The 22,955-nt window shown below is 41.5% G+C and overlaps 1 protein-coding gene across 1 annotated transcript in view; it reads right to left on the bottom strand.

Annotated features, from left to right (window-relative positions):
- Positions 1-14,456: 14,456 nt before the first annotated feature.
- KCNK9 (potassium two pore domain channel subfamily K member 9) overlaps positions 14,457-22,955 on the bottom strand; it is an 84,957-nt gene continuing 76,458 nt past the window's right edge. The window contains exon 2 of the mRNA XM_054817116.1: positions 14,457-15,660. Within this exon, the coding sequence (XP_054673091.1) occupies positions 14,819-15,660 (842 nt within the window). The 3' untranslated portion in view covers positions 14,457-14,818. The remainder of the gene's footprint in view (positions 15,661-22,955) is intronic.

Below are 22,955 nucleotides of genomic sequence, written 5' to 3'. Positions count from 1 at the left end.
CAGAAATATAAACTGGGATCACTTGTACTGCACAGCGTTTCACAATAGCAACGTTAGTCTAAAATGGAAGGAGGTTGTCGTCTTGTTCCATGTCTGTTCCTTGTTTCCTTTTGCCTCTTGGGAAGATTATTTCAATTCATGCCTTCAAAAACAGAGACAGGGACAACATTCCCAAAGAAATCTTAGAGGAGCAGGGTGATTCCATGTCTTAGCAGCCCCCTTTTTATACATGGAATTTCTTAAATTTTATGAAGTAGAAATAACAAAAGGAAAGCACAGCAATCACACTAAATATGAACATCATCAAGAGGCGTAACTCAGAGTTTGAGACCAGGGTCACTCACGTTGCAAGCTGGCCTTACTTCCTCTCACTTCTGTGTACAACACAGCAAACCTCTGTCCTAAAACCCCACAGATGTGTCAGCATCTTGCAGTTTGTCTCTGCATCCCACTATTCAAAATGCAGCTGGTAACACTCATCAGACACTACAACAGTGAAACACAAGATAGAAGCTGTTCCTCATGATGCACTGTGCAGTGCAGGACACCAGAGAATGGTGTAAACTGTTCCTCCTTGCTTGAAGAGTCACTTGCTGGCTTTTGTCTAGAGAAGGACATCAGATTAAGCTGACTATGGTATGACACAGGGAGGAGATGCTCTTCTTGCCCTATGCACCAGCAATCTAGTGTCTCTTTTTCCAGTGTTCCTCTCCAGCGAGTAAGTGCAAAGTAGAAACAAGCCAAGGACTAGGTCTGAAATTCCCTGTGATCAACACGTACCATATGTTTTCTTTTATTCAAACATAAGTCAGATGTCACGGCCGTGGGTTGTTCCCTTTGGGAACATCAAGTTCATTCATATGACCTGAACGTCCAGCGTGAAACTGAAGTCTGTTGTGACACAAGACCATTACTGCATGAGGTATGTAGAAGCAATGATGTGGCTTTCAAAGGGAATTTTTCTTCCTCTCAAAGAAGGGAAAGATTAACCTCTAGGTAGAGTCCATATAGTCTGAGGTGGCATATGTCAGTAGTTTCTACCTCTAGCATTTCCACTTTCTAGAAACCAAGTGACACACTCACCAGACCTGGAACAAATAACCATAGTGCTAGGACAGGGCAGCTCATCTGAATCCATACCAAGTGTTAAAGCCAAGCGTTTCCATTAATAGCCACTATGTAAGTGGCATAGTACATTGACTTCATCCATGGGAACATTTTCTTCCTTTCCTTCAACAGTCAAACTTTCCCAGCAGTAAAATACTGGAGCCAAAGATAGTTTGAATATGAGCAGCAACTAGTCTTTTATACCTCCTTCAGTGTCTGAACTTGGACTGATATACTGATTGCAGGTCTTCCAGAGCTTTTGTTTTCTGCCTTTTAATCAAATAGTATTTTTTTCCTGGCTCTGAAGATCCTAGGCTTTTTTATTCATAAAAACCTTTTTTTTTAATAACAAAAATAAAAATACTTCCTTCTTGCAGTTCTAAATGTTTTGGTTTCTGCTTAATTGGATATTGCTTTGTCTTACGAGAGCGAAAAAGCACAACAGGGAAGAGCTCATTTACCTTCTCTGTACTGCTCATTATTTTGCACACTTCCAGTAAAATTCCCTCATTCATCCCCTCTCAAAAGTCACTGTTTTTACAATGGGCAAGCTGAACTGAAGACATTGCCTTAGGTGAGCAAGATGCAGAGATTTGGTCACAGCATGATTACAGACACAAACCCATTTTCAGCGACTGAAATACTTTGTTTGCTGTCAACTGAGCAGTTGATGTGTACTGAGACGGCTCTTGCATTTTGCTGCAGGATGCTTCGTTTCTTTCCTCCTCTGAGAAAGGACCCAGGCACATGGCAGCAGCCAAACCCTGAATAACCAGACATCTGTGACTTTGATTCAGACTTATAAAGATACTTATATGCCTATTGATGAAAGATTGGAGGGGGTTTTTTTGCATTTCCCTCCATCCCCCCATCCCCTAAAAGCTAACATTCCTCTGGTTGTTAAGAAAAGTTCAGCACACAAGTGCTTCTTCAAGTTCTCCTGGGCATGCTGCTGCACTACCTGGAGCTCCTTAAAATGTGTTCTTCCAGTCTATATTATTGATTGCTTAATTAATTACTCTAAAAGGTGGGGGTTTTTCTTGCAAAAGGGGTGGATGGGGTTCAATGACACTTTGGCTTGTCTGCGCGTGCTGGATAAATTGAGATAATAAAATATGCTGGCAAATACCACTCCAAAAAGAAAGAAATTGTAGATCTTAATTGCTAACAGAGATGTTATATCTCATGCAGCGCAGAAAACACATGTGAGATTGCTTGGGTATATTTATCTCTATTGTTAGAGCTGTTTTTCTCCTTTCTGTGCCATAAGAACTCCTGTCTTCACCATCAGAAAATGAAGTTTTTACAAGCAATTATTATTATTGTTTTAATGTGGGCAAGGGACTAAATATAGGGTGTATATACCATTGACTGCGTCCCAACACACAGGATATGTTGGCTGTTCGCTCATTTGTAAGTAAGCCTCATGGACAGCAAGAACAGATGAAGATAACAACAAGCTAGTCTCACCCTCTGTGCAATGCAGAACAGTGACTTCTACCAAGTACTTTCTGCATTAAGGCAATGCTTTCTTCTTGTAGGAGTCCACAAGGTAGTTGGTCTCTCGTATCACTGCATGTCATGGCAAATTTGCTGCAACCAGTTTTTTATTCTAATGGTTAACTATTCTCACTGTTCATGCAGACATTTTCTTTCATCAAGGCTGCTGGAAGGAAATATAAAGCCTCTCGTTCTCTGTCACTGTGCAGCTGGGATCAGCTCCTGGCCATAGCCTCATCAGGGGAAAAAAAAAAAAAAGAAGGGATTCTTCCTATTTGTGTTTATCAAATATGAAATATTAGTTCTGGAAACTTTTAGAATTCTTCTATGAGCAGCAGTGTGTACAAATCACATTGTAAGGACAAAGTGAGGTCCTGCACCTGACTTCACTCAAGACTTACCTGGATGGCAACAACAGTGAAAGTTTCCCGACACTTAATGCCAGAAATCATGCTTGTGCCTCACAGCAACACATGCCAGCTAAAATTGGCACTGACACCCACTTCCCCTCTTTTGCCAGGAAGCACTAGATTAATAATTTAATGAGTGAAACACCCATGTCCTCAAGTCAGGGGAAGTTATACTGTTGACTTTGGTATCCTAAGATCTTGCCCTTCAGCTCCACGAAGGTAAGGTGGGATTCTCAACAGCTAACTCCAGTCCACCATGCGCTTACTCTGCTCTTACGCCTCCCCTAAGCACTTTCCTTCTGCTTATTCTGCGCTGTAGTCTTCCAGGAACAGCATGGTTGGGTATTTGATGAAGGTTCATACTTCACTCTGCACGTACTTTTGTCAAAAAAGCTTTTATTGCAATGCAAAATATCTTCTGTATATGACATCTTTCTCCCCCCCCCCAACCCCCTTAAATTTAATGAGTAATCCTTTCTGGGTTTGTACATTTGTGATTCTTGTGTGTATGAATGAATATATATACATATCTATATATCTATCAATCTATAGATATTATATTAATACAATCATATATAAATCTGGACCTATATCATTTTATATATATATACATATCACTAGATATGTGTGTGTGTGCATATACATATATATACATTGCATATACACTATATACACATATATGCATACACATACATATCGTATAATCATAAACATCTGTTGGTTGTCAAGGGACTTTTCTTTAACAAAATAAGTTCCATCAGTGGATTTTCCTTTTGTAGTGCAATTTTACAGGAAGTTAACATTTCCACATTCAATATAAAAGAAACAATATACATTTGAAAACGTGCCATAGGATTTTTAATGAAAAAATTAGAAAAGTGCATTATTTTACAACACTACAGTAAATGATTCTTTTTTTTTTTTTCCTCTGTAAAGACATTGTAAAATATATACAGGGTTGCTTAGTGCATTCATTACAAAAGAAAGATGCAATCCCTTGCATAAATTACATATTGTACAGGGGTTCGCTGTCTACTTGGACTTGTAAACATTTGTGTGATACAGTTTTCATTCTTTATGTAAGCTGCAATACATCTTATTTTCATTTGACTGTTGTTGCATTCTAACTCCAGTACGGCATTCTAAGGCCATGTGTGAAGGCGTCCTCTCCCATTATGGAGAAGGCCAGAAAAAGAAATGAAAACACAAAAGTCTTTAATTTGGTTCTTTGTAATCAAGGTATCACTGGTTTAACAAATTGCATCTTGATGCTTATGACCTGCTCTTTCTCCTTTGCTAGGACCAGCTCAACAACTATGTTGAAGTTAGAGGTCTGAAATGAGCAGAGAAAACAGCTTCCAGGAGGTAAATTCCCAGTGCAGTCTCCACAGCCAAGCAGCTCCTCTTGCTGAATGACCCTGCTTCTAATGCTCTGTGTGCTGCACAGAAAATGTATCAACCAGGGTAGAAATTTAGAGAGTTTTGCTCAATCTCAGGCTGTTGAGGGCCTTTAGAATGCCGTCAATACACCATCGGTAAGTCCGCATATGCACATTCAAAGAAGTACAAAAATGCACCAAAAAGTGTCAAGAGATCCAAAAGAGACGTAGCATCAACACACACTCACAAACACACACATACACGCACGCTTCTGTCTGAGCAGGAAGGCTCAGTCCCCAAAGTAGGAATCACAATTTAATTTCAACATGTATGTGTGTTTGGAAGAAATCCAAGAATTTCCATATAAACTCCTTAGGTCCCAAATTGAACACTTTTATCCCTGTTTCTCATAGATGAACAGTTTGTTGAAGTAAGAAATTGCACCTTGAAGAGACAGTATCCACATTCTTTTGGCCTACTGGAAACAACTTTTAAGCCCCCCTCCCATTCCCCATTGACCTATCCAGCTCCAAATAATTTCCTTTGCCATCATATCACTAGGTTCAAAAGTTTTAGTCAATGGCAACAAACAGCCACACAAATCTTAACAAGTCAAGGGAAGAGGAAAAAGAAAACAGTTTTTTCTTCCACAGTTCACTCCTGACCTTGCAAAAAAAGAACAGATGGATTATTGGTTGTATAGCATATTATAGGAAATTTACATTCTGTAAAAGAAAGACGGATTAGATTTGCATTCTAAAGAATGAGCCAGTCTCTCATAATTTATGCTTATTAGCTAGATGTTAAAAAGGTTTCTTGTAGACAGGACTCTTGCTGGAGTATATACCAGTCTTTTTTTCGTACAGGATTCAACCCAACATTACTTAGACCCAAACTAACTTTGTGTGGATTAACCAAATTTGTTAAAGTCCAAAAGAGTGGTGCCCATAGTGGCACCCATAAAATGACTTAATAAAGCCAACTGCTAGAGTAACAGAGTCTTAAACCTATTGTAACCTGGACCCTTGGATCCCTCTCTTGTTACACAGGTAGTATACTTGTCCTACAATAGCTGAATAATATTCCTGCCCTAACAACTTACACAGAAAGTATCTGCCACGATGTAAATGCAGCTGAACAGTCAAAAAGGAGGTAAACTGGCATGAGGAGGTCACTAAATTGTGTCAAATATACCAGTTGTGTTGGTTGGTGGTGACCACACCAGATTCTGCTGTACTAATCTTCCCAGGAGAATAAAAAGGGCACAGGATCAATGATGAAGAGGAATTTCCTACTGCTGCCTCTGATTGCAGTATCTGTCCATGTTGGGAACTGAAAAGATAGGCTAAAAAAGAGCAATATGGTATCCACCTTTTCTGGAAAATGTGTGTGACAATAAGGAATTCTATGAAGAAAAATAGAAGTCACATGGAAAGAGAAGTCACTGTAGAACAACTGGGGCTTAGATGCTGAAGAACATGAAAGGAATGTACAGTGAAGATAAAAAACAGTAAGAACTAACGGTGCATTGCTAAAAGGATCTCACATATATGTCTTTGCTCCTGTGTTGCACTTGGGCAATGTTTTGGCAAAACAACTGCTGCCAGAGCAACCAGAAGAATTCGGCCAGGTTCTGGTGGCCTGTCCACCAGATGAATATATGATGAATAGTATAGAGATGCCCCACAGATCCATTTGGATGACTGGCATGAAGAAGATAATGAGATGTGCCCACTGCTGTGTGCTGAACAAGAAACTCCAATTCACCCACATCACCATTCAGAAAGGGCTCTCAGAAGAAGAGCTTCAAATCAGAGAGGTCAGAGAAATGTGCTAGGTACTTTAAAGGAAACATTAGAAGAAACGGCTATGGAGCTATCTGAAGGCTCTGTCACCGAAGTTCTTTGTCTTGGTTCCTAAGAAGAATGCTGCCCTAAGCTCTTGCCCAGTGTGCAAGTTAGAAATCAACCCTGTACTCCATCACCTCACCTAGAGGCCAGGAAGAAATCCAATCTTTTGCTCTGCCTTTTTTAACCTTGCTCAGAGAGGGTTTGGGAGAAGGATATGCCATAGTATCAGTGTCCTCATCAATCCAGCTTGTGACACAGAAACCCAGCTGTACGTTCCCCATTCCCTAGGTGGTCCAGACATGTTTGGACATGTATCCAGCAACCCTTACTCCTAGAAGCATAATCTATCCCAAACAGCACAGCTGAGACACTTTGGCCATTGCATCAAATGGGTACCAGAACCATGCTTCATCCTGAAATACAGCCCCTTGCTCAACCATCTGCATCATCCCATCTCTCTGACACACAGCACTGGCCCTTTCCTCTAGAGGTAAGACAAAATCAGGCCCAAAGCCTATCTCCACAAAGACATTTAAGCACCTATTTAGTTCAGTGGAAATTAAGAGCCTCACTGCATATATTGGATCTGAGCTAAAATCCCTTCCCCAGATACTCCCATGACCAGCTCCGGTCAATGTGCCAAGATGATGCTTGTCAATAGGACAGCTGTGGCATGACCCCCATGTCAGCAGTGATACTACCAAACAGGCTGTTTGGAAATCATTTTGTAGACTTGCAATTTTAGACTCTGGGAGACCAAAATCCTTTACACACTCTACTTCAGCTAATCTAATTAAATACTGTTATCAGATTAATTAGCCTCTTAACAATAATTATGATTAAGGAGCTGTATACCCATGCTGTAGGGAGAGCTAGCAAGAATGAATTAATGTTATTTCTCTAAAGGTCAATTTTGATTATGTTTTGACATGTAGAAACTGTCCAAACACTGTCAATATGGAGAGGTTTCTTTGCTATGTGGTGACCTCCTGAACCCAGCTGGAGAAGCTTAGCATTTTCTCACACATGGCACAGCTCTGAGGAGATGATATCAAAGATGAGCAAGGATATCACAATCCAGGTCTTTCTGAGCCACAGTATGGATTTGCTGCAGGCAATAGGATGGATGGTGTAAATGATCTCTTCCAAGGAATAATAGAGGGAAGATGCTCTAAAGACACAATTTTCGCTGCTTCCTGCTTGACACCAACATCGGTAATGTGGTCTCACCAATCACAATCCATTCCACCATGAACCATGAGCCATGGTCCGTGCTTCCCACAAGTCCTGCCACTCCTGCTTGGGAGGATGCTGGCAGATGACTAGCAAATAGACTAACCCCAGAAGACCCATCGCTCTTTAATTTGAAACCATGCCACAGACCTTACCAATGATCTGCAGACAATGAGCCAAACCACTCTGTCTCTTTGCCTGCTCACGTCATTTGTGCTGCCCTTTCTCCTGATGGCCTTCTCCCAAACTAACCCGCTCCCAAATTCTCCTTGCAGGCTAATGCATTGCATCCTGGCCAGGGTAGAAGTGGATCTCACCCATGCAGGTTTATGCACGTTGCATTTCCTATTTGATTGCCTGCATATTATTTTTAATCAATCTGTAGATTTCTTTTGTCAGTAGTAATTAGAGTGGAACATTTCCTTCCCCAGGGTGCAGTTCTGTAGCATAATGCTTTTCATTAATAGATGAGGGGGGGAAAGTACATGTGGTGATCTTGGGTCTGAACACACGTCTATGAAATGGCAAGCTAATGAGTTAATGTCTGGGTAGGAAAGGGGCGGGGGGGGGGACATATGGAGAAAGCCGGAGGGCCGCTGTCTGTGAAATGGATCTCTCTTCTAGCCTCAAGTGTAGTGCTCTGGATACAGCAATTACTGCAAGCTGTTCCACAGACCAGATAAACAATGAATCAAAGCCAGGCTAGTGGTATCAAAACTCATTCATGAGGAAGATGCATTATAGAGCATAGTTTCAATTATTATATTTGCTAGCTCCACTTGTGAATTAGCCAGCTATGATAAATGTTATCATGCTGTTGTTTGCTCTGCATTTCTCAAAGTGAACTAAAAGACAACACAGCTTGGAACTGTGAATATTAATTACCAATAAAATTGCAACATTAATCTTTTTTTTCCCCTCCTCTCCTTCCCCAATTCGTTGTGGGTGTTAATGTATGGTAGCACTCCTTACATGGTCAGAAAGCAAGGTAAGGGAGGGCTTTGGGATATTTATTAATTACAATATTCACAGAAGGAGAGACAAATGAAGGCTGAAGGCTCCAGGGACAGTATTTCCAGACTAAAATTAGCAGGCAGCTTTGGATGACTGGATTTCATAAAGCAAAATACAGTTGCATAAATCATACAGGTTGACTGTTGTCTTTAGGTCTTTCTGGTCTCCATTAGGTTTAGGAAAATTTGTTCATGGCAAGCACTAGTTGGACATACCAATATAATATTGAGCAGTAAACAGAAAAAGGCTCACATTCCAGTTTCAGTAAAGGAATATAAATCAGGACTCATTGCGTTGCACTCAAATCAGTTAGGTCACCATATTGGAGATGTGCATGAGAAAAACAATCGCTTTACAGTGATTCGATTTCTCTGTAGCTTACCAATTCACAGCAATATAAACCCACCAACTGCAGAAACCAGTCCAACACCAGCTCAGCAGCTGCAACATCCACCTGGGTTACATGCAAACCCAACCATGTCTGCATTCTCCAGCACACAAGGAGAAACTGTGTGGAGCTTCCAGTGTAACAGGGACACAAAATCTGAAAGGTCCTCAATTTTAAGCTTTATGATGGACTTCTCCCCCCAAAGGAATACTGACGTGTACATGTACATGACTTGGAAATCTGTGCAAAGGATGATAAGGTTTGACTGAGAATCAGTCAGGCAGGGGCTTTAGAGAAGCCTCTGGGGAAAAGGACAATTTCCAATGAAATGAACGACTTAGGGTCAGTCTGAACAAGTTTAGCTTTAGTAAAGTGTCCATTGGCTTCAGAGGAAGGTCCTGTCACTCCAGGCTTTAGAGAAGGAAAGAGTTTGCTTACATCCTACTGAGCCCTTGCACTTGGGAGCACCAGTAAAGGAAACAGCCACACTAATATGATATATCACAGGGACCAGCACTGCTCAGGATGGGCTGGCTGAATAAAATCCTGATTTCAGTGAAGAGAGCAGCAAAAACCTGACTGGAGAATCGGGAACTCCATGAATCTCCTTATCAGCAGTAATCAGCGAAATACTGTGGCATAGATCTTGACTGAGCAGAGGACTCCCAGACTGATTCCAGCCAGGTCAAAGCACAACAGTCTTCCGTATCACCTCGAGGTGGTTTCAACTGGAAATAGCTACTCCTGTTGTTGAGAACAATTCTTTTTTTCCGTCTTTCTTTTTGCTCTCTTGCTACTTTTTGGGTGAAAGTTCCTCTGCCATATTCATTATCTACATCTTAAATAACTGTAAACTGCGTTTTGGCAAAGGGAACCATCAGTTTTCATGGTTTTAATTCATCCGCTGAGCTCAAATTAAGTAGCATAAGCGTCCCTGAGTGCCTTCCATCTGTAATCAATTTTTCTGCATCCAATGTCATTATTCTATTTGTTTTGATTTTGGTGTATCGTTATGATGGCTAATCTTTTTCATACGTTTTATCTTGTTGAAGTTCCCAAAACAAAGTTTAATATTAAAGTTAGACAACAGGCAGGCTGGTCAGAAAGGCAGTATTTCTTTTTCAGTTCTGTGAGTGTTATGCACCTCTAGTTGCTCACAGTAGTGGTTGTGTAGTTCTCATTGTAATTTGTGCAATATTCCAGTCAATAATAGTGTCTTGTGGAAATATACATTAAAAAGTCCATAACATTACTGTAATGGACACACTCCAACACATCTCTCTGGTCTGGCTTCCTCATAAAGATTTTAAATTACTGTCTTAATTAGATTCTAATATTAACAGGAATATTACATAAAGCTAAATGAGGACATAAACTTCAACTGAGAGCTACTTCCACCCAAGCCTCTGCCCTCTGATCTGCCCACACCAAATCGTTCTGCAACATTTTCATTCTTCATCTTGGTTCCACTGACTGCTCTTTTTTAAGCTTTTAGCAACAAATGATGCTTATTTCCATAACAAAAGCTTTCACATCTGTCAGAGAGAACAAGAACCTTGCTCAGGTTTGATTAGCAATAATCTTGATTACTGCCCTGGCATTTCTTCAGTTGAAACACTAGGAAACTAATGAGACAACCTACAATACTGTAGAATAACTTGGTCACTTTCTTCTTTTTTTTTTTTTTTTTTTTTAATAATGTTGCTGATTTTGTCTTTGTGAGCTATTACAGAGGGGTCCAAACAGAAGTCTATTGCTGAAGGTCACTGCACACCTTCTCCATTCATTAACAACCAAGAAGCCCTTTTGGACCTTTGAAGTAACACCTAAACACCCCTTCTAGAGCTGTCTCAAGACAGTCATCCCCGTAAAGCATACATATGTACAAAGTTCTGGCAAAGCAGCCCCAGTTAGATCAGTCAGGATCTCAGTAATGAAGACCAAGCGGAGAGTTGTGTCTGTATTGTTCTATTAAGTTTCCTCTTTTGTTTCCATATCACAGCATGCACAGTCAAAGCTATTTTGGTGCTTCACTGATCAAACTGATTTTTCCCTTTGATGATAATATGAAATATGATAGGATAATAGGGTTGTTATATAATCAAAGTCGACAGCAGGGAGCTAAATTTGTGTTGTTTTGATGAAGAGCACATTAGTGTGACATAAATAGACTAATCTGATTTATTATTATTATTTCTAATGCTTAATAATAGGGAAGGGTAGGGGAAATGAGACTCTGGGGAATGAGAGTGCATCACAAAGTGATAGCAGACGTCTGTGTGCTACGGAAACACAGGTTAGGTATTTTGGATATTAGGATGTCTTGTCATTAGCAGCACCACTACTACCTGCTTCTAACTGAATTTCAAAACAGCGAGTAGCAAGCAAGAGAGGTTGAACTGAAAGAAATAATGTCTTAAGTGGAATAAAACTAATGCTGTATCAGAGAAAATATTCTGTGAAAAGCAGTGTCATGGGAAGAAAACCAGTATCCGTGTAGGGCAGTAAGAAGTCAGAGACAGAGCAGATGAAAATCAGCTCACCTTTCACTGACTGATTTTTCCTGTGTAACTGAAAAGCTGGGATTAACCTTGGACAAAAGCTTCCCTTTCATGATACTGTCTGCTCCAGTTCCAGACAGTCCAAATCATTATTCACACATCAGTCAAGAACCACAAAAACGATGAAAGAGAGAGGCATATTTTGCCTGGTGTACTGATATATACACATGAGAGTTCTTGTATTTGTGGTGGCTCACAAAGCAAAGTCCTGCAAGAACTCATGCAAATGTCTGAATGCGTGCAGGCTTGCAAAGGAAATGGTCTTGCCACTTCAAAATCTCATCTGTAACAAAAATACTGATTGGACAGAATTGCGGGTTCTTCAGGCAGAAAATAAAAATAAATAAAAATATTTTAAAGTCCTAAGGAATGCAGATACATTTTAGCAAAACACTTTCTCACATACACACTCATTACAGCTTTTAAATTATCACTATGGACATCTACTCTGGCTTCTTCATATCAACATACATAGATTTCGTCAATCACATCCATAAACTCCGACTAAGCTAAAGCAGAGCTTTATCAAGCCACTGAATTTTAATGCAAAGTGGCAGATAACCCGTGAAATGCCGAGGTAAATTGTTCCCTGGTTAAATACCCCATGTATTAAAATTTACTCTTCATTTATGGTTCCAGAGGGAAGATTTAGTAACAAATTAGTTCGAGTATATAACAGCTTTGAACTCCTGGAGTTTGACATGATTTATATGACACTTAAAGATTATTTTTATATGCAGCAGAATAGACTTTTCCTCTTTTCTTAAAGAAAAAAAAAAAGGAAAAAGCTAATCAATGTTTTGTATGATGTAACCTTTTTTCACAAAACTGTTTAAATTTTTTGCTAAAAGTCCTGTTACAAAAGTTCTCCTTTGCAAGGCAGACAGAATTTCACTAGAGTTCTGCAAAACCCCAAACTTTTCCTGTTTTTTTTTCCAGTATCAAATATACCCAGCAGCTGTACGTGATGTAGATGTGTATATTCCAGGCATACTTTTTCTCATCTCATTAGCAGGAAAAGAAACCTACATTTATTTGCACTTCTGGGATGCCACAAGCAAAGACTACGAAAGTGAATTTGGACAGCTGTGAACCCTATGGGCCACCCTCATGGAAACTAGTTTCTAAGTGGCAATCACTGAGGTGGTTTAACGCATCCCAAAACTGCTTTTCTAGGTACACTTGCTTCAATACTTCTGCCATCAGCGTTTGCCTCAGGACATGGTACCAGCAGCATATCATTAATGCATCCAGCATGCTCTCCTGCTGTGCTGAAGGATGTTATCCCCACGTGTTAGGCTGGAAAAGTCCATCCTCATCCATCCTCATTAACAATCCTAAATTATTTCTTCACTAATCTTAATGGAGGTTTTCATGCCATGGCAATTTGTAATCCCAAAGGAAGCTGCATAGGGGAGTCAAAGTCATGGATACTTGCTTTTCATTTACTTGTTGAAACACAGAAATGGAAATTAGGAGAACATGAACATATGTGATATAGCTACTAATTTAAAGCCAGGGAGAAGAGAACAGAGGAGGAATAACATTCCTTATTTCCCCCTATTAATGGTCTTTATAGATGCCTCTCTGAAAGGATATTGACATCCATCAGCACACAGAGCTCAGAGCTGGAGCTTGTACACACCATCTAGTTTAAGGAAAAAAGGAAAAAAAAAAAGGATTATTGCTTTTACACTGAGAGCACAAAATGGTAGAATTAGCAGGAGGTGATTAGTGCCAAAAAAAGATGGGTTTTGTACGGCAAGTTAACACGGAAGGCGATTTAAAAGATAGGATTAAATCTGAGACAAAGGTGCAGGTTTAGAAAACTCCCAGTCCTACCCCTGTCAAATCAAAGATAAATCTCCCAAAAGCGCTAAATCCCATGTAATCATTACAAATTCCTATTGTCTTAGAAGGGAGCTGGATTAGGCCTCTAATTCGGTCCTGTAAAGTCTGTTTGGTCCAGATGAACAACCAAGAGAGATGGACAATCTCCAAGGAACAACTCTACGACGTGGTCTCAACATCCTCCACTACAACTTGCCAACGCAATCACTCCCGACGTTACCCTCCAAACACTGGAGTAAAACTGCTTGTGCCCGTTACTGCTAAATGCTTTTTGCCTTTCTGCCTAGCAAAAAAGCAATATCGCATCTAATCTCACAAGTTCCCAGTGAGCCAAACACAAGATACTGTCCCTTGAATTCTTCCTGAGACCAACAAAGGCTTTCCATTATTTACAAATCAAAAGCATTTAGAGACAATCATCTTTATTTTTTTATTTAAAACAAGGAATGCCCTGTCACTATTCTGTAAGAAAAAGTATACATCCACCTATTTATACCCATCCTAATCCAAGCATTCCAAAAAATATAATTCCTATTCATGCAGGTAATTGCTGCACAAAATAATAATAATAATAATAATAATAATAATAATAATAATAATAATAATAATAATATTTTTTATAAATAAAAATAACATAATATACACTCTTTAGTTCCAACAATTCTCCCAATTTCTCTTAAAAATTCCACTTGCAAATTGTTGGAACAATTGAAAATGATAAAAGTAAATATAGTTAAATCAATAGGATTATTTGCTTTTGATTATTAATTCCATTGCTAGTTTTTCTTGTGGTTTTATTATGCATACCGGTTTTACAAAGTGCATGCTTTATTTTATTATTTTTTTTTTAAATTTTGAACTGGCAAGCTAAAATGATCCATCTTTTCCTGCCTTTTTTTTAATGTTAATACAATCTAAAATCTAGCATTAAAAAATTTATCATGATACACCTGGTATATTGACTGCTTATGGCGCATGCTTGTTTTGGCAAAAAACAAAAGAAATTGGCTCCCCTCCCACCCTCCCCATTCCTTTTGGAAGCAATCTAAAAGTTAAAAGCAGGCTGTAACACAATTGCTTCAAGGGAGAAAAAAAAAATACCTGATGCTTTAATTTTTGTCACATGGCACTAGTTGTGGACTTGCACGCGCACACACACGCACACACACCCCACCACGCACACAAGCACGCACGCACGCTGCAACCTGCTCGTGAGGAAAATAGTTTATTAGGTCAGGAGTGCCAGTGGCACATGAAGGCTCCCAGCTGTGTGTGCAACTTTGGATTTGGTACCCACTTCACGTCACCTTGAATCCTCTGACATCCACCGAGGGGGTAATGTAAGGCATACTTTGCTGGAACAGTAATAATCCATGCTTCATGCTCAAGAGCTGAGTCTCAGAGGAGGACTGGCTTTCTCTGCTCCCTTTGGCCTCGCTCCGTCTCACTCAAGGAACCAAAAAAACCCCAAAACAACGGAGAAGAACTGGGGAAAACAAGGAAAGCAAAAGAAGACAAATCCCTTTAAATGGACTTTCGCCTTTTCATCAGCCTGTGGTTATCTGTAAAGCTGTGCAACCCAGGTGAGATGGAGCTGACAGGAGATGGGAAAAGGCTGTTTTTTAATGTGCTTGGCGAGATCTCCTCTATCTTGTAAGAGATGGAGTGAAAGTACTGGGGGTTCAGCTTTGAGCTGAACGAATTTTGGTGGGACACCACCCGGCTGGTGTACTCGTGGGACCTGTAACACATGCAGGAACAAACTGACTGAAGGTCTGTTACTTCGGCCTTGTACCGTGGCCGACCATGCTGGGAGTCCTCTTGGATGTGGATAATCATGCTGTTGCGGTTCCCTGCCAGGGACGCCCGTTCCTCGGCATCCCGCCTCTCGTCCTCGCTGTTCATGGTTAAGAACCTGAGAACAACCAGATTTAGAAATGCCCCAATGACTGTCAACCCCACTAGAATGTACATAAAGCTAAAAGCCACGTAGAGAGGCTTCTTTTGAAGGGCCCCTTTGGTCTGCAGGGCCACATAGTCTCCAAACCCTATCGTAGTCAATGTTATAAAGCAGTAATAGTAAGCATGGAAAAAGCTCCATTCCTCGTACTGGGAAAAAGCTGCTGCTCCAATGCAGAGTGTTCCCATGCAGGAGAAGAAACCCACAGTGACCATGTTTTCCATGGAGACCTCGGTGCTCCTCATCCCACAGCACTTTTTGATGCGTTTCAAGAGGTACTTGACGAAGGTGTTCATGCGCTCGCCCAAGCTCTGGAACATGACGAGTGTCAGTGGGATCCCCAGGACCGCATAGAACATGCAAAAGGCCTTTCCTGCATCCGTCCCTGGGGCAGCGTGTCCATAACCTGGGAGGGGGAATGAAAAGACAGGACAGTCAGCAAGGCAGGTGATGACCACAGCTCCCCCATTCACACAAGCCACATGAATCACAGAGACTCAGATGCCGCAGCCAGATCCAAAGCTACAGGAACATTGCAGTCACCCAATTTTTCTATCTCCTTGCCCACGACCTGTATCCAAAGCAAATAAGAAACAGAACAACAAAGTTTTTCCCACGGGAGTGGGAAAGATGAAAGAATGGGCAATCCATCCTACTTCAAATAACTGTGCAGTCTCCTAAACAAGATTATATCGCATTGATTCACTAAAGAGATTTCAGCCCATCCTGTACCACATGCAATAGTGGAAATTTTGGAAATAGGTGGACTTGTGCACAGTATTTTTGAGAGAAGTTGGTGTTGCCTTGTCCTAAAATGGGAGTACACTGATGGCACCTGGATTCTGTGTCTGCTGGCATCATGGACTTAACAACATCCACAGACCCACCGACCAAAGAAATTCCTTTCCAGCTCTTCCATACTGAACAAACCTTTCTCCTACACACCCTATGAAAGCCACTCACTGCTGGAACACCATAGGACTTTAGGCTTTTAATGCCTGCTCTATCTTTAATTATTGAAGAATAAATAACTTACCAGCTTGTTTTATCATTTTACAGCTTTTACAGCTAGTCTGGCAAAGGCAATTTTGTCAGGATATTAAACTAATCCAGGACAGAGGATGTAGCATGTTTCACAGTGTAGTTTACAGACAGTAAAATCGTGGCTAAACCTTTATTCTAAACTGAAGCGTAAGTGCGTGGGGGTCTGTTTTGAAACTATAATTTCACTTTTTCAGATCACACTGCTTTAAAAATCTATATTTCTTACAGCTAGGATTCTAAATGACAGTACCAAAGTCTCCAAAATGGGATGGCTGGGACTCACCTGGACATGGTGTGTATTGACCACGTAGGTACCACTACCTAGGCTCCCCTTAAAGTCAATGAATAGACATATTCACTGCACTTACCTACTGCAGTTTATCTCATCTACACCTAGGTGTGAAACCAGGTCAATGAGTTATTCTCAGGAGACACCTATTTCTCTACAGTCATTATAATGTAAATTTTGGGACAGAACTCAGTTCAAGATTAATATACCTAAATTTTGGTATCTGCATGTGTGCTAGGTGTCCAAGCTCTCCTTATAGTCATCAAAGATTTAATGGAAACAGCCAGTAGTTATTTAACTGACCACTCCAAGTCTTCCTTATGGCGAGATGAAATGACAGTACCAACTGTTCATTGACTGTATGCATTAAGTCCCCATTAGACTGACCAGACGTCTGTTGACTGCAGAAGAATTTAAACCTACTGCACAGGTAGACAACTCCATGCAAACAGCCGAATGCAGGCATCTTAATCATGAGTAGAGTTCCACTTTCAGTGACTAGCTCCAGTGTAGGTGTGTGCATTGTAGACATTGAGGGTTTAAATCAGCTTTCCAGAAAGAGGCATCTAGCATCATTTGAGACCCCTGAGATATCAGGGTATCCACAGAGGGCTGGCAAATGAAACACAGGGCGTGCAGCAGACCCACACTCTTACAGATCAGAAGCTGGAAGCCAGACAGCACCTGAAATACCACTGAGGCAGACCAGAAGAGCATGGCCATTCTCTGCAGATCATTCCCGTTGTACTGCCTCAGCCCTGCCCATCACCTTTAGACTTAGGTTATGGACCTGCTCCTCTGAATTTGTCTAATTTTTTTTTTTTTTTTAACATGTTGACACTGCCTACTGCCCCAACCTCCTGTGGCAACAGATTCCAGAGTTTCACTATCTGCTGTGTAAAAAAAGTACTTCATAATTTCAAGCAGATCTCTCTGTTTCAGCTAGAGCCCATTAGGTCTGGTATGAAAGTTCTACATCTACCTTATCCATCACTTGCATGACTTCAGCGAGGCTCAGCTTTACCTTGGCCCTCAGTTGTCTCCTGCCTGAACTGGAGCCACAGCCTTTTTAGCTCATATAGCAGAAATCACATTCCCTTGATCATTTCACTGTCCTTCTCTGGACCTTCTCTAGCTCTACCACATGATTTTTGAGATGCAGAGACCAGAATTCTGCATAGCCCTCAGGATGTGGGTGCACCACAGAGTCTACAGTTTTGCTAGAACAAAGATATGAACACTAGGCAACCTTCTAAATGAAAAGCAAGAGTGGACAGGAAAATAAAATGAAAAAACCAGCAAGAATACCCCCTAAAAAGCAACAGGTATTTCCTTAGCTCAGTTGCTAGTTGTTGGCAGATGAATGGGATGCAAAAAACAGTTTACGAAAGAAGCACATAAATCAAAATAGGAAGTTCTTTTCAGGTTACAAAACAAAGAGATTCGCCTCTTATATTGGGCCAGGTAGCCTGTTCATCATAAAAAGCAGTTTCCAAATTACCTGGAAAGGGAAGTGTCTTCAATAGATTGATGCCGGGTTTGTTCCACCTGACTGTCCCTCAATAAAGGCTATAATTGCCTCTCATTACTAAGATCAGCTTTTGAACTACAGGGGTGTTAATTAAACTAGGGACATCTTCCCATTTTATAGCTTTAGTTACAGCTGATAAAGAGCAGGAAAGCTTCAGAAAATGTGATTTTCCAGATGGTTGCAGAGATGGCAGTTGGTGGAAACAGCTTTCACTTTGGGTTCTAAAGAAAATGGTTGGAGTGAAAAAAAGATTTCTTTTGATATCACTATATCCCTCTCACTAAAGATATCCACAGAGACAGTTTAGGGGGATTATAAAACATTAATATTATATGCTTACACACTATCTCACAATTGAATTTCTAAGATTTGTCACAGGCTTTGTAATTAACTTGGGACTCACAGTTTTCCCATAAGTTAGGAAAATATCCATATCCTTGTTTTATAGGTAGGAGAGCACAGAGACCGGCAGGTTATAATTTCTCTCCAATTCACACAGGTAGACAGAATATCCAGAAATTCTGATTTCTTTCTCCCCCATGTCATACTCACTTTCCACAATATCAGATAAATGTCTTTTACTGTATTTTCACCATGAAGCTGAGGTAAAGAAAGGACTTTATTCATGAAGCTGGAATAAGACTTTACAAATAGATTCACGGATAGGGGATCGGAGTCATATATTTCTCCAATACAACATGGCTTTAAGGAATAGGCCCCTTAGTCATTGCCTTCAGCACTCTGAAATCAAGGGTTTCAAAACACACCAAAGACAGACTTAACTCTCCGTTACTTTAGCATTACAGAATCTATCCAGCAATACACAGAGCGACGCATGAAAAGCAAACTCCAGCAGTGCATCTTCTCTGAAATTCAGTAAATCTCAAATTTAAAACAAACCACTGTCTTCTTAATATCAGAGACTGCCTCTGGGAAACATGAGAAGGTTGGTAATTGCCAGAGGGAGAGGGGCACAGAGGATCAGTAACGCTGGGAAATATCCCCCCGCAGCGCACAGGGTCAGTCTCCAAGTAATTGGGTTTTACTTGTGTCAAGTAAAGGCAGAAGCAGAAGCAACTGCCTTGGTAGCAGATTTCAGCTACCAAAGTTCAGTCTAACTTCCTCTACACGAACGCCACTGCCCTTTACCAGAGCCTGAAGAGCTGACTCCATGTGAGGCATAAGAAACACAGGGCTTAAAGAGAAAGAGAAAGGTTAAGCATGACATTGGTATTTCTCACTCTTGTTAGAAGAAGAAAGATCAAACAGAAGACCTTAAAATTAGGTATAGCAAATGCATCCCCTAACAAGCCACGGGGCTGAGATAACAGTGAGAAAGGTATAGACAGAGCTTTACGTTGGACCATGCCTATGTAAATACTACCTGCATTAGTATACTAACCAGTTTGCTGAGGTCCCACAATACAGCAATATGATCACGGCAGGCAGGTTTGTCTGATATTTAATGAGATAGATATAATTTGAACAATCAAGGACAGTCTACATAACTTTCACCTGGTTTGGATGTCATTAGTACTCTCTCTCTTTTATAACGCCTCCCAGCTGCTTAGGCTTTCAAGATAGAGCTCATCTGGGTTGGCACCAAAAGAATAGTTTGGCGTGAAGGAATGTCCTGTCTCAGAGTGTTACTCCAATTCTGGACTGCAGAGCACCAATGCACTGCAAAAGCCGTCTCCTCCCAGTTATGGAAGGGCTGGGCTATGGACATGAAGCAGAACTGCAGGAAGGTGTAGGCAAGGGAGGCAGAGGGTCGGACCATAAGGGCTGACACCAAATGAGTACTTTGAGGTCTTCCCTGCCCTTGATTTTTCCAGGCCTTGTCCATTCTCTGGTGGAAAACTCTCAAAGACCATGTGCATCTATATGTAATTCCAGAAAAAAAGGGAATACTATTTTCTTGTTTGCCAGGGTATAGCTATGAAAGTGTGGGGAAAACCCACTCAGCCTCCTTCAAAGCTTATTTTTCCATGGTGCCTGTCAGGTGAGACATAGAGGGAAACTCCTCATTACAATCTATTGAGCTCCATTTGGGAGGACAACCCAAACAGCTTTTTCTCAGTTCTGAAGGGACATTGTGCTGAGGTACCAGGCCAAAACCACAGCATGCAGTGGAACACAGTGCACAGCTACCTTGAATCCAACGGCGACCACAAGCAGACCGCTGGGGAAGAGTACAGGAATGATATAACTGTATGTGACATTTCCCCCAAGTATTCATGTACCCAGCTTCATCATTTGGAGCTCAGGGATTTCCTAAGCTAGATATGGTTTCACTGGTTTTAGTAACACACAATGGATTTCTCTTCCATGAGCCTGAGCATCGTCCCTTGAACGCATATAAACTTTTAGCACCTGCAGCATCCTGTGGCACAGATCAACCATGTCCATAGACCAACCAAGTGTTCTTTAAAAAAATCGCCATCGCTTCTTTACTTCTCTCCCATTACTATCATCTGATGTCCCCACCTCTAGGGAAGAGACCAGGAACAATCATTCCATATTCCCCTTCTTCATGTCACTCACGATTTTATAGACATTTTATCAACAAAAATGCCGTGCCTGCGTTCAGGCCCTAAGCAGGTATCTCTGGCACTGTATAGCCTCATGTGGACAGGCCAGCTTGCTTAGATCTACGTCAGTGATCTTTGCACCACACTCAGCTGCAGGGCACAGACAGGCCCATAACGTCTGTCCTCCAACACAAATTCTCTTGAATAACACTTTGCTTCTGGGACAAAAAAGGTATCAATAAATAATTTCACGCTACTGCAATGATGTAGGCTGCCCAGAATAAGTAAATCCATAACAAAAATAAAACCTTATGGGAAAAAATCCTGAATACTTTCGGTGTGTTGCATCTACATAGTAACCACCTCCAAAACTCCAAGGCGGTATCTACTCCAGAAACTAAACTGGGACAAGGGGTGGATTCCACCACCAACCCATGACTGTCCACACTTAAATCATTAGCACAGTTCCCTTCATGGCTTTACCCTGGACCAACCAGCACTGTCCCAGGCAAAGTCCATGCCTGGTCCACGCATGGAGGTTAGCACTGGCCAGGGACCACTGCAGCTAAGCACCACCCTGGGGCAGTACGTGTGTTTAGCATGCTCCATGCCATCTCTGCTGGCCTCCGTGTCTTACAAAACACAGGTCCTGCTCTACTCAGTAGCATAGATGGAGCCAGTGTAGTGCAAAGCAAAGGGTGTTTTTCTACACTGGGGTCTGTCAGAGACTGGGAGAGGTTTGTCTCTAGATGTGCGTTGGTACTAGGCCAAATACATGGTCAGTGTTAAAAAATAAAAATCAAATGTGGCAGCGGTAAGCTATTTATAGGTCGCATTCAGGGCAGCGTGTAGCTGCAGAGCGGCTAAGCCTCATTCATGTTCACATTCAATGTACAACAGGTTTTAGATGTCTTGAATTGCAAAGCAACACTCTGCATTATTCATGAGGGATGCTTTATTTCTCTCAGCAGTAGTGTTCTCCCCTCATTCATCTACACATTGTTCATCCCCATGATGGACATTTGGGCCTGGTCGTCTCTGAAAACACCCTCTGGAAAGAAATGAACTACTCCATCCCCGTGACTCAAACTTTTCTTACTCATGCTCGCAGCAGCCCTGGCCATGAGATAATGAAAAGAGGATAACGGCACCTGTTACTCAGACGGGCAAGCATAATTCAGATTAAAACATCTTCCTGATGTCACACACTTCACTTCAGAGGTTCATCTACGTCACAGAAACTGCCACAAAAAACAGGCTGGCTCTCCGCTGGATTTGCTGCTCGTGGTTTCAGCAGGGAGAAGAAACAGTGTGGCCTTCGTAGTGCAGATGAAAGATGTTTCAGGAGGGATCAGGGAGATACTTCATCTAACTAACTGGTGGTAACTCATTTACCAGGACAAAGGTGTTCTCCTGTAAGGAAATCAAGGGCACATCATGGATGTGCCATACCTGGATGCTCCTGTGTAACTACACCAAACTCCTGTCACAAGAGCACCGTTGGCGGCTCCCTCTTCTCTCTCCCAGATGTCTGGGCTCTCCCTGAATCCTTCTGCCTTTCTCCCCAAACATCTCCAGGACTCCCTTTTTCTTCATTCCCTTGTTAATTGATCTCACTGCAGCACATCAACTGAATAATCTCTCTTACTTTGCACAACTTTGCCTTCCATCCTCAAAGACATCTTCCCCTTCCATGCTCAAAAGACAGTCTCTAATGTCAGGTCAAAGCGTGGCATATGGCTCCTTAGAGGAACACACAGCTGCTGTCGTCCCATGTTGTGAAGAGATGGACATTGTGTGAGAGAAGGAAGGATGTGCCAACCCGCAGGTGCAACCTCAAATCCAAAATCCCTTTACAAGGTTGGCACGGCCTCTCACCCTGGCTCACCCCTCCTCTGCTATGACTGCTTCCATGTCCTGACTGCAGAGGTAAGGCCATGCCTCCTTTAAAATTACACTGCTTTGTGTTATATCAAGACCTGCAGAAGACATCCTATTCTGGGCAGCAGGGATGCAGCAGGCTTCCCTCACTTTATTCTCCCCACCACAAGCACAGATGCCTCTTCTTGATCTTGGAACCAAACTTTCAAGATGTTGAAGGAAAACAGCTTCAAAAGCAGCGCTGACCAGCTAAACAGGCAGAGACGTATGAGCAAGCGGTGTCCAGCAAAGAAATGAGGAGAAGAAATGGCTTCTCCCTGTGATCTGCTGACCGGCAGGTGAAGGCGCAGCCAAAGCCAGTCTTCTGGTGGGCAGGAGGCCAGCCCTGACCCATGCACATCTTGAGCCAGGACAGAAAACTGCCT

The sequence above is a fragment of the Grus americana genome, chromosome 2 (assembly GCF_028858705.1).
Source record: "Grus americana isolate bGruAme1 chromosome 2, bGruAme1.mat, whole genome shotgun sequence".
NCBI lineage: Eukaryota > Metazoa > Chordata > Aves > Gruiformes > Gruidae > Grus > Grus americana.
Note: the sequence above shows the minus strand (reverse complement) of the source record. Positions and strands in the feature narration are given on the sequence as shown.